The 15,022-nt window shown below is 37.2% G+C and overlaps 1 protein-coding gene across 1 annotated transcript in view; it reads left to right on the plus strand.

The window, feature by feature from the left end:
* The first annotated feature begins 158 nt into the window (after positions 1-158).
* LOC121391795 (multiple epidermal growth factor-like domains protein 10) overlaps positions 159-15,022 on the plus strand; it is a 27,842-nt gene continuing 12,978 nt past the window's right edge. Inside the window, exons 1-6 of the mRNA XM_041523507.1 lie at positions 159-181; positions 9,458-9,598; positions 11,622-11,762; positions 12,261-12,404; positions 12,803-12,902; positions 14,577-14,650. Of these exons, the coding sequence (XP_041379441.1) occupies position 181; positions 9,458-9,598; positions 11,622-11,762; positions 12,261-12,404; positions 12,803-12,902; positions 14,577-14,650 (601 nt within the window). The 5' untranslated portion in view covers positions 159-180. The remainder of the gene's footprint in view (positions 182-9,457; positions 9,599-11,621; positions 11,763-12,260; positions 12,405-12,802; positions 12,903-14,576; positions 14,651-15,022) is intronic.

The raw sequence follows: 15,022 nt of genomic DNA on the forward strand, positions 1-15,022 counted from the left end.
AATGTGTTCTATTGGTGTCGTTACACAAAACAAACTTCAACTTTATTTCAAAGGCATAAACCTAATGTTTTTCCTCTTTCTAATCTAGCTTGTACCAGTGGATTCTGGGGTCCAACATGTGGTGACAGCTGTGGCCATTGTAGTCGTGGTTCGTGTGCTAAAGAGGACGGGAATTGTCACAGTATGTATTAACTTATGCATTAGAGCTGTAACGATACGGGAGGTCACGATACGATACGTATCCCGATACTTAACTTTTCATATCAATCACCGATAATTAAACTGTTTAGTTCAAATTTATGAAACAAGATAACCTTAATCAAACTTTAAGACGACACAAGCTGTATTACAGGACGGTTTTATTGTCAACTGGAAATAAAACGAAATTACGTTTCCATTGCTCCACTGTGCATGTTCGTAAGTTCGTAAACGTTTGCTTCAACCTTTTTACTAAAATATATTAAAACATTGTATTGTATTGCGATACAGCTGTCCTGAATCAATGTATCGTATCGTAACCCTCGTATCACAGTACGATACTGTATCGCCGTATCGTTACAGCTGTATTATATCGAGGGGTTAGTGCTAGAACCAATTATCTCCTTTCCACTTCAATCTGAGAAAACTGCACTGAAAACTTTGGAATGCACTTAAAAATCGGAAACTTAACTTTTGCTAAATATTTTGCTTTTAGATGCTAGCAGTTATTTGTTTTAGTATAAACCTTAAAAGTTCTGTCTGCTAATAATAATAAATCATGATGTAATTAGATGAAGAACTATTTAATTTATTCTGACTCTTGGAACTTGAACACAAACAGCTCCAACCAGCATGCCAGAGCAAGCTATTTTATAAACAGTTTTTCTTACAGTCCAGCATATGTGACAAATTGTGTGAATCTAAGTCAAGAATAATGTTATCTTGCAGTGAGTCCACGTGACATACAGTAAACGTTTAATTTCGCAGCAGCTCTGAGACACCTAACTGGGTCTGTGTTGTTAATACTTTGAAAATGTACTGGCGGCAGGAAGTAATTGTAAATAATAACAAATTATCTTTGGATGGCAGACACTGGAAAGGGTCATGGGCGTTTCCAGCTGTGTGCACAGTAACCTTATCCTACACTGAGATGGTAAATTGTGCTCCCTGGTATTGTAGCAGGTTGTTAGAAGCTCTTAACAACTGTAGAAAAACAATTTGTCAAAAAAAGCAAAGCCTTAAAACCAGTTATAACAGAAATATTTGTTATACTAATTATTACATGAAATGTAAGCAATCATACCAGTTATAACAGATATATTTATTACACTAATTAAACACGAAATGTAAGCTATCACAATAAATTGCACCACCTGTAGTGTTGAGCTACTGACTGAATTAATAATCAACCGTTAAGATCAGTTAATATGTTTAATGATTTTTAATACACAGTAATTTAACAAAACAAAATGAATACAGGGCCAGTAACTATATTCGGCATTTTTCTTTAAACGTTTTCAATCGTTCTAAAGTGTCTACGTTTTGACATGTTCTAAAACAAAATTATGTTGTTCAACTTAATAATTTAAACAGCAATTTAGAGAGAATAAAATGACAAATATAATTACAATCAACAAGTGTAATGATTCCTAGCAGAATGCGCATTTTCGTAGGTTTTACAAAAATGCACAAAAAGTTCATCGTGTGTAAGATGTTTGCATGCAACATGGGTCAGATGTTACTAAAACAACGTTTAGAAGTTATATGTGATAAAAACTTACTAAAATAATATGACATTAGCAAATAATTACCACAATTCTACCGTCTATGCAAGTAATACTACTAAAGGTACCTGTGTTGAAACCAAAATCTATTGATTGATATACTTTAAATTGCACATATATGCACTGGCGTATCCGGGTAGCCAGGGATTGGGCACAAGAGGACCTCTTTTTTCACAATGCCAACTTTTATAATGCATGTCACCCCATAAAATGTGTAAAAGCAGTGCCCTCTATCTCCACTCCACCCCCAATAAACAATCCTGGTTACCCAAAAAAAGAAACTTCCGATTTGTACATATAGTATTTGTTGTGTTAAAGAATTCACAGTGTAATGAAATTATATAGGTAGTATTAGCCTTGAGCTGCATTATCAGGATTCATGAATTTTATCGATTATTTTTGCACTGATAATCGTCGACAACGTGAAATTCAATTTGCACGTGCACGCGTGGTTCGACATGTCCCGTGTAGTATTCGGTCAATTTGTTTTACTTGTCTTACTGACATTGTTTTTAAGTGAACGAAAACGCTTCAAAATTTGTAAAAAAAAGTAACGTTTTTTACATTGTAGCATTTTTAGTATGCCAAGAATACCCAATAATTTACGCGAACGGGCGATTGGCATGTCGACAGAAGACGTTGAAAGGCATGTTGGGAGTTCTAGTCGAGCGATACGAAACCTTCGCGTAAGATTTCGAACACCAGGAAGCACCAACGACTTGCCACGTCGTGGACGTCCGCGTGTTACAACGCGTGGCCAAGACCGCTATATCATGAACACGCATTTGCGCAATCGATTCCAAACTGCCACTGCTACTGCTGCTAACACACCTGGGCTTCATAATAACCGAATCAGTGGGCAAAGTGTTCGTAATCGTCTGCGGGAGAACTGTTTACATGCACGACGTTCTTACGTCGGATGCGTTTGAACGCAACGTCATCGTCTAAATCGTCTTAATTGGGCGCGTGTACACACTCGTTGGATACGGCGACGCTGGAATACCGTTCTTTTTTCGGATGAATCCAGATTTTCTTTACAGCGTGGTGATGGCAGGGTGCGCGTCTACCTTAGGAGAAATGAACGCTATGCTGACTGTTGTATTCTTGAACGAGATCGTTTCGGGGGTGGGGGTTGTGTCATGGTCTGGGCAGCCATTGCCCATGGTTATCGTTCACCACTAGTCGTCATTGATGGCAATTTAAATGCTCAACGTTACCGCGATGACATTCTCGCTCATCACGTCATTCCTCTGTTCCATAACAACGCCAACATCTCGATTTTTCAGCATGATAATGCCACCTCTCATACAGCTAGAGACACTGTAATTTTTTTTAGGACAAATAACATTGATTTCATTGATGACTGGTCCGCTAAAAGTCCTGATCTCAACTCCATCCAGCATGTCTGGGATAGTCTGGACAGACGATTGAGGCGTCGTCCTAATCCACCCGCTAACGTCAACGAACTTCGTCAAGCGCTCATTCAGGAATGGAACAATATTCCACAGGCAGAAATCAACACTTTAGTCAGTTCTATGCGCCTGCGATGCACTGCAGTGGTCAATTCAAGAGGTGGTCATACCCATTATTAAGTGTTTTGTTTTTGTTTTACCCCTACCACACTTGGTCAAAATTTCTCCCAGTTTCTGTTAACCTATGGCCATGATTTTGGCACCAAACGATGCATCATGAAACACTCTTTAAACGCATATATAACAATTATTCCCCCGGTTTGTTTTCATCAAGTTATGTTCAAGCAAAGTTAGCGGAAGTTTCATATTTTGTTCAGTATATATATATGGCTAGTGAATTGTTAAAATCACCTATTCCATGTTCCATGTTTTTTTAAATCCTCAAACTCTAGGCGTTTGGTGTATCAAGTTATAATTGTTATTGTTGTTCCACTAAGAATTCAATATAATGCAGGTGGGAAGGTGTGTGTGTCCCGTGATCGTGCCTATGTGGATCTACAAAACAAAGCTGGCTATGACACAGCACAACTCGAAACGAATCCGGCAAGTGATATCTTGAAATCTGATCTGGATTATTATCACATCTTAAGCCAGTGTCTTTCCGCAACGTTAATTTTCAATCCAGACCCCGGCAACCTGATATGGAAGTTGTTTAAACCATAGTTATTATATGTCCTCTCTGTGAGGTATTTCGATCTGTAGAATGCAAAAGGAAAATTGTTACCGGCATAGTGGCTGCTCCAACAAAACAGCGACAAGGTATCATTTATATGCATTTCCCCCATTGACAGAAAAGTACATATCACAATCTTTAATATACCAGTGAATGCCATTAAGTACAATAAGACCAGGTGTAAAACATATCTAAATACAGTTTAATGCATTCGTCATCAGCACTGATCTGGTGCGTGATTAAGTATAATGTTTGTCTAATGCGCTCGTAGAATGATATACATGTACACACACACATTTTATTTAAACACACTATAGCAGTAACCACTTTGTTACCAGAGATATCTCATCATTGGAACATCTGAAATGCTACGATTATTCCAGTTAATGTAGTAATATCTAGATATTTTAGCCCAGAAAATATGAATGTGCATACATTTCAACTACTACAATGAACAATATTTATTATTAGTATGCATATTTAGTTTATGCCATTTATATAAAGGGGGTCGCTTCTTCTAACCAATTAGTTATAATATGAACTACCATGAACTACTAATTCATATTCAACTATATGCCAAATATTATATAATGTCTGTAAAATATACAATGACTAGAAAAGTTACAATCCTGTGATGATGCCTTTGAAATAATATAAACTAATTTCCCTCTATGCTAAGTAAATTAAAATATTTTATTGCGTATGCTCATAAAACATGTATCATCTTTGGGTCGGCATCCTTATTACAATAAACAATTCCCAAACATTTTCATTTTAAATTGCAACTTAAATTTATTTTTTACATAATATTCAAATTGTCTACAAAATACAGACATAGCTAGATCATACTTTTTAACTAAGGTTGTTGCATATGGGAGGCATGTTTAAAAAACAGAAAGAAAGAAAGAAAGGAATTTTATATTTAATGGCACACTCATCACAACTACAGGTATGTGGTGTCAGACATGTGGTTAATGACCACAGATATATTTTAGAGAGGAAACTATGGACAACTATTTTTTTTATTAGCACCAAGGGATCTTTAATATATGCATCATCCCAAAGACAGGATAGTAGGCCTACATATCATGGTCTGTAACACCAGTTGTGAAGCACTGGCTGGAACGAGAAATAGTCCAATGATTATACTAACAGGGATCGATTCTAGACTGACCGTACACCAGGCCAGCACTTTACTACTGGGCTACGTCCTGCCCCCGGCAAATTAATTTAATTATATTATTTTTTTCCTCTAATATATATAGTAACTATTCAGACTAAAATAAGGGAAAACAACTTTCCTGTTTAACTAGGTTCTCTGTCTCTGTTCAGTTAATATTTTCTTAACTGCGTGTTTGTTCTGTAGAACTAAATGAACTCTGCAATCACTTCTTATTAAACTATTTACATAACCGGCATTTATTCAGCAACTAGTTAACAACACACACATTTTACCACATTCCAGATGTCTAACAACTAAACACTTCCAGCCACCACCCCCCCCCCCCCCCCCCCCCCCACCCCCCAATTGTCTGCAGTCCATCTCAGATTATCACAAACGGACCAGTCATCGTGCTGCGTAAACAGTCAATTCTAGGTACCTCAGCCAGAGTTGTTATTTCTTTGTAAGTCAAAATACCCAGCCAGAGATAGTTTACATAAAACACCTTCGCTGGATGTAAACACTTAGAGCTAGCATATGTTATTAGCCTGTCATGCGGTATGGCATTTGGGATTCAATCTTCTCAGACAGTTTACAGCCCACCACAATCCAGTGTTGTAAGCTAACGCGTTATGTCTGTCAGCTATGGGTCATACTACAAAATTCTAGAGAGTCAGAATAAGGTAGTGCTAAAAACATGGTTTTCGCCTTTTGTGGATATGGACATAAAAGATAATTGGTTTGGGTTCTGTTCCATAAAAGCATAAATAAATGATTGGTTTGAATGAGACATTGTGAAATGATAGTACACCTTCCCATGATGCTGACAAGGTGATTAACTCATTTTTGTATAATTCACCATATAATGGGTTCTGGCACTAACCCCTCGATATGTATATAAACAAAAAACACAAACAAAAGACAAGAAAAACAACAAAAAACAATTTGAAACTAAACATGTCTATTATTAACTGTATCCAGTGGCGTAGAGAAGCCCCCCACCCCCACCCCCACCACCCAAATCTAACCTTTTTTTAGTCTGGGTTGCCACCTGCCCCCACACCCCTCCAATGACTGTATACATGTGTTCATTCAGCACATTTAAGACAATAATTTAATTGTGAAAGAGACTATACTCAGTGCACAGTTCATGTGATCAGTTGTATCCTGGGCAGCCATAATGATTGTGGTGTTCGGTGTCGCGCATTGATTGCTGCTGCTGGCGCCCGTGTAGCAAGAACATTGTCACATGCTCATGTCAAATTTGACTGTGATACGACCATAAATAACGAAATTATGCCACTTTGTATTAAAGAGATAATTCCATGAATATTTCGCCTATGCGTTTCTTTTTTGACAGAGTATGTATGTGTGTATGTATTTTTGATCACTGATCAATAATATATCTTTTTGAGGCAGAACTAATTATGATCAGTAAAGTAATGTTGTATTTTTCAACTCTGAAAGGCGGTAAAGTTGTGAAATAAAACGGATCATTTCATTTGGGTGTTTTGTATTATTTTTGATTCCAGGATAACTGAAATATCTGCTTACTGTCTTAAGATGTCAGCTTTATTCTGCTCAGGCCGTATGCCACCCCCCCCCCCCCCCCCCCGCCCCCCCCCCCCCCACACACACACACGCACACACACATACACAGACACACACACAGTCGACATTGTTTCAGTCGATATTTTTATTGTGTCGATATGACTGGCAGGTCGCGGTCAAAAAGTGTATGAATTATCATGTATTTATCTCAGTTGATCAAAAAATTGTTATGGAAAATTAAGGGGTGTCCATTCTTCTACTGCTGTCAATAATCAGATCAAATGAAATGAAATAAATGATCTGTTATGTGACGACCTGTGTGTGTATTTTCGCGTGCGCGTGTATGTGTGTGTGTGTGTGTGTGTGTGTGTGTGTGTGTGTGTGTGTGTGTGTGTGTGTGTGTGACCCCTCGCACCATCACCCATCAACTATAAAGATTGTTCCCACGGGCCTGTACAACCCCCCCCCCCCAAAACAAAAACAACAAAGAAAAAACAACAACAACAACAACAAACCCCCCCCCCCCCAAAAAAAAAAAAAAAAAAAAAACACACAACACTTTCACAAAAACATGGCTAAATTGGTAAATATTGGTAAATGCTTCATCCCATAAACCTTCATGGAAAATATTTAACTTAATAATTATACTTTCTAGTGTTTTAATTTTATCACTGATCGTTCCGACTAAAACGGTAATATTTATTGAAATTTGCTTATATCAGCATATATATATATATATATATATATATATATATATATATATATATATATATATATATATATATATATATATATATATATATTGTGTTTTTTTTTTTTTTTTTTTTCTATACTTGGTAGAGAGATAAAGAAGGGAAACTCGCTGCCGCAGTCTACCAATACCAAAAAACAGCAAGATATATTGTGTATGCCCTTTTCATAGACAGGGCCGTATATAGTATATACTATGACCTTTGCTGTACCAGTCGTTAATCATTGGTATAGGATTAGGTAACTAGTCCATGGAGAACGATCCATGCTACTAACCATCATACCTCAGGCGAATTTACATTCCGGCCGATGTCGATCACCAGTTGACCCATGCAACCAGTGATTTTTTGTAACACGTCTATAACCCAAGCATGTGACAAGCATCCAATGTTTAGGTTTACGCGTGTTACGTAGCCCAGGGTTAAACTTGGGCTGTACGATAACCTAGTGTTACCTAACCCAGGTACGATCAATCAGCCCAAATGTGTGAATCGGTACGTTTCAAAACCTACTGTGTCCTGTTCACTCGGACAACGTAACAAATGTGTGAATTGGTACGTTTCAAAACCTACTGTGTCCTGTTCACTCGGACAAGGTAACTTCTACAAAAATAGAAGCGCTTTAACTGTGCTCTGTCAAACACAAAAGTCACAAGACAAAAGTCGTGAAATGCAAAAGTTAAGCACCACCCATTTTTGTTTTTTCACAGACACAGACACGTCATGTCATACTACAAGAATACCAATAATATATGTGGGTTTTTTTTTTTAATGTACATCATTAAACAGTGTATTCTCTGCCATTCCTCGTGAAGTGCCTGAGTCAATTCCTGAAATTCTGGCCAGGAGGATCCATCTTTCTTACCATGGGTCTCAAACATCTCACATATGCTCTATATGGTTCAGGTCAGACTCCATGCAGGCCATGGTAGAGTTGCAATTGCATGCCACTGCAGATAGTCGAGTACTGCTACGGAATGATGAGGTTGGTCATTATAGTCCATGATGACTTCCTAATGTCTCCGCCCTGATGTTTCCGCTCCGGGTGGAGTCACCACATCCAGTTTACAGTCGAAAGAGATGCAATCCCAGGAACTTCTTTCAAAATGTTCAGCTGATCATAGGCCATGCCTCTAGATCTCCATAATCGAGTTCGACCGTCCGTTATGTCAAGCAGGAACTTATTTTTATTCTTAGGTTCCGGTAGGCTCTTGCGGCGCACCACCTCAGACGCTTCTATTTGTGATGTGGAGTGAGTAGCAGATGTCTGACTAGTTTCCGAGCTCTCTTCCCAGCAGCACGCAGCCTCCTCCTGACAGTGGGTATGGAAACCATGCTGTGTGTTCTCCATCGGGTTCTTAGCACCCTGGTGTTGGTCAGTGGGGATCGTCTTGCAAGGCGTACTAGGAGACGAATTTCACGGCAATCATTCGTTCTCGGTTGTCCAGATCTTGAACTAACCTTGACATCATGAGTTTGGACATATTTTTAATCAAAAGGCTGATGATAGTATGGTTAATGTTCAATTATCTGCGAGACATACCAGTATTATGCATGCCAATAATCTTCACCTTTCCATAGCGTTCACACACAAAACGAACAGTTCATATCGCCTAAATCGGTATGTAATGGTATAAACCTCAAACTGCAATTTCGCATATGTCACCCCCTGCGTGTGTCTGTTCGTGGCACAGGTCTCACCTGAAATGTAGTCTTGCATACACATGCTTTTAACACGTGCAATACCGCCAGGTAACACGAATACAAAACGTATGGCAGCCTGCTCGTGTCATTTTTGTTTTAATTCACTATTGATCTGGGTGGTGCTTAACTTTTGTACAGGTGTATATATCCCTCTTTATGAAAGTTGAAACAAGTATATTTTAATTATCAGAATCATCCTTTACTAGAAACTCACATTTACATCTGATCTAGATACCACGTACAGAAGACCTATTTAATAGCTTGTTTTTGGTGTGTTTGCTTGTTGTTGGTTATTGTTTTTCTGTCAACGTGGGATAACTTTTTGGTGAAAAAGCATCCTAAAAACGTGAATGTGTGCGTAACAGTCAGAATATATTATACAGTGTGTGACCAAGGCTATTATGGAAGCAGCTGCAGTGAGACATGTGGTCACTGTGTAAATGGCAGCACAACATGCCACAACGTGACTGGGCGTTGCCCTGATGGGTGCAGTTCTGGATGGAGAGACGATACGTGTAAAAGAGGTTAGTTTAAGTCAAAATTATGTTTATATGTAAGTTTATGTATCCATGCATTTAGGTCAAATACTGTTAAATAATAACAGATTCAAGTATGTAAGTGTAAATGTGACGCTAAAAGTTAAGTGAAGTCTACTACTGTTTACTTAAAAAGGAGGTCAATGTGTGCACCGTCTTGCTCGTACTCTACCCTGAAACATTGGGGGGGGGGGGGGGGGGGTTCCATGAGGAAACAGATTTTCCAATTTCGTCTTCCCATTTTGCTTTTATTTTCCGTGAAAAAGTGCTGTGCCGTAAACAAACTTCAAAGTAGATACAATTTCACTTAGCTCTTGGCGTCGCATTTGTTTACGTACACTTTTGAGTCAATTTTTATTCAATATGGCAAATATAGGTATAGAGTGAAATATTAACATTGCTGTCCCTATACTTCTTACCCAATTCCATAGTCAGTAGGGTTATCCAGGTTGTTTCTTTGTTTTGGATTTTTTGTTTGTTTGTTTGTTTGTTTGTTTGTTTGTTGTTGTTTTTTGTGTGTGTGTTGTTGTTGTTGTTGTTTTGTTTGGGGGTTTTTTTTGGGGGGGGGGGTTCTGGGGTTTTTGTTATTGTTTTGGTGTGTTTTTGTTGTTTGTTTTTGTTTTGTTTTTTGTTTGTTGTTTTTTTGTTGTTGTTTTTTTTTGGGGGGGGGTTGGGGGGTTGGCGTCACGCGATATATGTTAAGAACACATATACTGAAAAGCCATTATGTAAATTTAACGTTTATTCTGCTGAATACTATAGCACAAAATTATGAAGCAATATAGTCGATGTGTATGAAACGGGTAAACAGATATGTCGCAGATGTCGTTTAAATATTTGATTCATAGCAAGTGTTCAATAATATGTAAAATATCAACCAAGCCTCGGCCAATACCAATTAACAACATGCAAATGATATTTTACATATTAACCAACATGAGTAGCAAATTATGTCTATCCTACAAGTCTCATAAAATAACACACCAAATGCATTGTTAATCCCTGATTAATATGCATAAATGTATTATATTCGATCAGCTGTTTTGGCATGACCATATTCTCATACAAAATAGATTACGCCATGCTATAGTTATCTAATAGCTCTGCGAATTAGTTGTCATAAATACCAAACTCATCAATGTATAGCTTGCACTTGGTTATTTTTAACAATCATAAAATATTTAAGTAAGTGCTTAAAACACAGAACAAATTATTCTAAACTTCAAGTGAACAGAACATTGCTCTGACCCAGATACGTAGCGGTCATTTGTGAAGTGACTATACACTGTAACAACTCAAATCTACAGGCACTTGGCTGGGATATTTGTTTATTGCACCAATGGCAATTTTTCTACGAGTTACGTGTTCTCCAGAAACGGTAATTATCTGTGATGTTTGGGAAGGTCATCTGCAAGTTTTCTCTCAATGACGTTTAAAGGTAGATAGCCACTATTGATACACAAACAGCTTCATAATTTTACACGTCAATAATTGCCTTTTATTGTGATTTGATCAACACATCTTGAATGTGCGTGGATCTTTCTTTTAAAACAATAACTGGATCATTGATGACATAGTCCACGTTCTTCCCTTTGTTAACTGGTCCTGATTACGTAATGACCTATCACATTTGCATATAGACCCTGCCATTAAATAGAAATAAATGTTGTATTTAACGACGCATTCAACACATGTTTTTTACGGTAATATGGCGTCAGACATATGGCTAAAGACCACACATATATTGAGAGAGGAAACCCGCCGTCGCCACTCCAGGAGCTACTCTTTTCGATTAGCAGCAAGGGATCTTGTATATGCACCATTCCACCTGCCATTAAATGTGCATACGTTTATTACACAGGTTAATATACTAAAATGTCAAATGGGTTTAAGAAATGGATATAGGATGTCATACATTGTTGAAATTACGACAACAAATGAGTGAGCAACACATAACGGAGATGTGCAAAACACATATTCTAATACAAATATACTGAAATCTATTTTACAGCATGCGAATATGGTTATTATGGTGATAAATGCAATAGCAGCTGTGGTCACTGTTTAAATGGCAACACAGCATGTAACAAAGTGACAGGACATTGTCATGATGGGTGCGGTGCTGGATGGAAAGAAGATACCTGCAAGATTGGTGTGTTTAACTTTTTTTAAATTACAATTCGACTCGTGTGTATATTTCTGGTACATACCTACGTATTACCCCCGTTTATCTTTCCATCTCTCTCTTCCTCGCCTTGATATTTCACCCCCTCTCTTTTCCTTTTGTAGAATATTATTAATAATATACATTAGGTAAAACAAATATTGCATTTAAAAACGAAATCATTGTGAGTTAAATGTATTATCCATTAAACATATCTCTGAAGGGAACACATAGTCTGTGCAATTACCGGGTGGTAAGATAAGTATAACGTCAAATATATATTGATGGTGTGTCTTGCGAAATGTGTGCACCTTAACCTGTTGTTGTTTTTCAAAGTTTGTTATATACCTAATTTAAATTACTACGTCATCATTCGTCAACGTGATCCGGTTGTACTTTTGAGTATATTTGTTGCCATTGACTGTAAATGGTGCTACGATATTTCTTTTCATCTTTGTTTTTCTATCGAAATTATGTTTTGCACAGAATGCAGCAACGGAACACATGGAAAAAACTGCGAGCAAACATGTAATAATTGCAAGGAGTCGAACTGTGATCGTTTTAATGGTGCATGTTTTGATGGGTGCATTGCCGGGTTTGCCAACCCCGACACTGGATGTGTAGAGAAATGTATGTATATGTAATTGCCGTACCGTATATACTGTTGGTATACAATTCCCAATGTTGATTTTTTTTTTTAAACTACTAGCAAGTATAAGTTATATAGCATCGTGTTGTCTTGTTTGCTTTTGTTTTTGTTGTTTGGTGTGGGTGGGTTGTTTTTTTTTGTTTTTGTTTTTTTGTTTTTTTTCTTGGGGGGGGGGGGGAGGGGGTTGGAGGAGGTATATTTTGTTGCTCTTTTTGTAAATTTTTAGATTGATGGTGGAATGAGATTTAGTTGCGGTTTGGGGGGGGGGGGGGGATGTTTTTGTTGATAATGGTTGTTGTTTCTTTGTTGTATGTTTGGTGGGAGAGGTTTTTTTTTGTTGCACACATATCTTTAATTAAAACAAATTTTTCTGTTGTAGTTGTTGCAGATGATAACACAGTAGGAGTCGCTGCCGGTGGAGCAGCAGCTGCTATAGCTGTGATTGTTGTGGTGATCATCGCAGTGGTCTTTTGGAAGAGGTATGCAAACGGCGGTGAAATGTCGTAATTATTTCAATTTGTTTTCTTTTAGCTAATTACGGTACATTACCTCGTAGTCCAAGATCTGCAGGGGTGTTTATTTTACCTGAAATGTCCAAAAGGTCTGAGGGTATTTATAACTACCCTGATAAATGTAGTTTATGAAATGGGGATTCTTAGTTGCCAAATCCATTCCGATTTCTTTTCAAATGCTGATGTTTTTAATAAGTGTTAAAATCTGCACCATGAGGGAATTAAGGGTAAGCTAACTAAAATGCCTGTTGTTCAGTCAATGTACAACACATAATAACAAATGACCCCTTATATTAACGCAACCGGTCTGTACTATCTATTCATAAATGTACTGCAATGTAAATGTTTTAATTAGTTCAGTGGAGGTCAGAAGGTCACCACTGTGGACACGCGCTTAAAACTGGGGCCATTTTTGGGTCTCGTTTTTGTACAATTTGGTTTAAAAATCGTTTAAACATTTTTCGATTACTTCTCTTTATATGGATGAGAAACACAACAAACTTAGTTAAGTGGTTCCGACATATACTATATAATGGGATGATTTTCATATATGTCAGTTTGTCAGAATTTTCTATATTTAAGGGTAGAGGAAACATAATGCCACAAAGCTCTGAACGTTTCAAAGATAGGATTATATATTACCACACAAAGTGAAGGTCATAGAATGCGGTAATCAATAATGTGCATTTCTACGTGCTTGGTTCAAAAATGAGGACACCGGAGGTCAAAAGGGCATAATGCTTTACTGACGTTTACAATTGGTCCATTTTCTTTGGTCAGCCTTCTCATTTATTTTTTGTATAAAATGTCATTTATCACGTTTTATAAACAACCATTTGTAACTTTCGAGGTTTATTTTTTGTCTGTTTGGTAATTGTGTCTAACTGTTTTAAAGTTAGTTTTTCATGTGTTTTGCTGTTCGCTTGGAGTTCAGTAATTAACTCTAGCATTGATCTAGGCACATAATACAGACCTGGATTCATCATTTTATTGTTGGTCCACAATTCAGATAGTTACCATAATGATACGGCTACCAGTAGTGACTGGTTAGAACTATGAGGCAGGGCATATATATATTCATAAATCATTTATTTTATATAATTAAATTTGCTTTGCGTCTATACACTTTACGGTAATCTGATTGGTCCTGAGGTGCTTACTTTGTTTCGTTCATATCTCGATGAACCTAAACAAAATAAGCCACGCCTACTACCCCCCCCCCCCCCTCTCCACACCCCACCCCCTCCGACTCGCACTACTTTTGTGCAACAAGCCGGATTATTCAGACAACCATATTTAGATATTTTGAAGAAGACACACGTGAAAGATACAAAAGCAATAAAAACATGTTTACGTTAAATTAATGGAAAATGCTATATAACAGAGTAGACATGTATGCACATTGATTTTGTTTGTTCTTTTAAAACAATAAATAAATCAATAAATAAATCGCTAAACTTGAAATGAGACTCGGTCATGGCCAAAGAAATGTAGGGAACTTCACGCCTGTAACATACTTGTAATGTTGGTCTTTAAATTCATGGATATTGTTCCGAGACTGACATGTTAGTATAAAGATTATTCACTATGGTTTATGAGAAGGGCTTTTTGATGTTGTTGTTGTTGTTGTTGTTGTTCTAGACGACATAAGAAAGAAAGCAGTGTTAAAGAAGACTTCACAGATTTGAAATGCACATCACCTCCACCGCATAAAGGTGAGATCAGTTGACTACGTATTTTAACTAAATTGTATCTACCGTTAAAATGAACAGTAGATTCATGAACGTTTGTTTCCAATAAAATGCTGTCCAGCGTCTGATTCTATTGTAAGATGTTTCCAATTAATATATTTGTTTTAATGACTAATATTGCACATTAAATATATTTCTTTTCTTTGGAATGTCAGCTTCATTGTGCAAAATATCCTTCTGGTCTCCTTAATTTGTGGAGTAATTCACACTTTCTTTTATCTCCTAATATACAAAACCATGTATTTAAATGTTTTAAATAATGATTGGACTTGCAGAGTATCAGGATCGCAATTTCCCACCAACGAGGGCGACCAGTCTCTGATTCTATCCCATATG

This window comes from Gigantopelta aegis, chromosome 1 (assembly GCF_016097555.1).
Source record: "Gigantopelta aegis isolate Gae_Host chromosome 1, Gae_host_genome, whole genome shotgun sequence".
Lineage (NCBI taxonomy): Eukaryota > Metazoa > Mollusca > Gastropoda > Neomphalida > Peltospiridae > Gigantopelta > Gigantopelta aegis.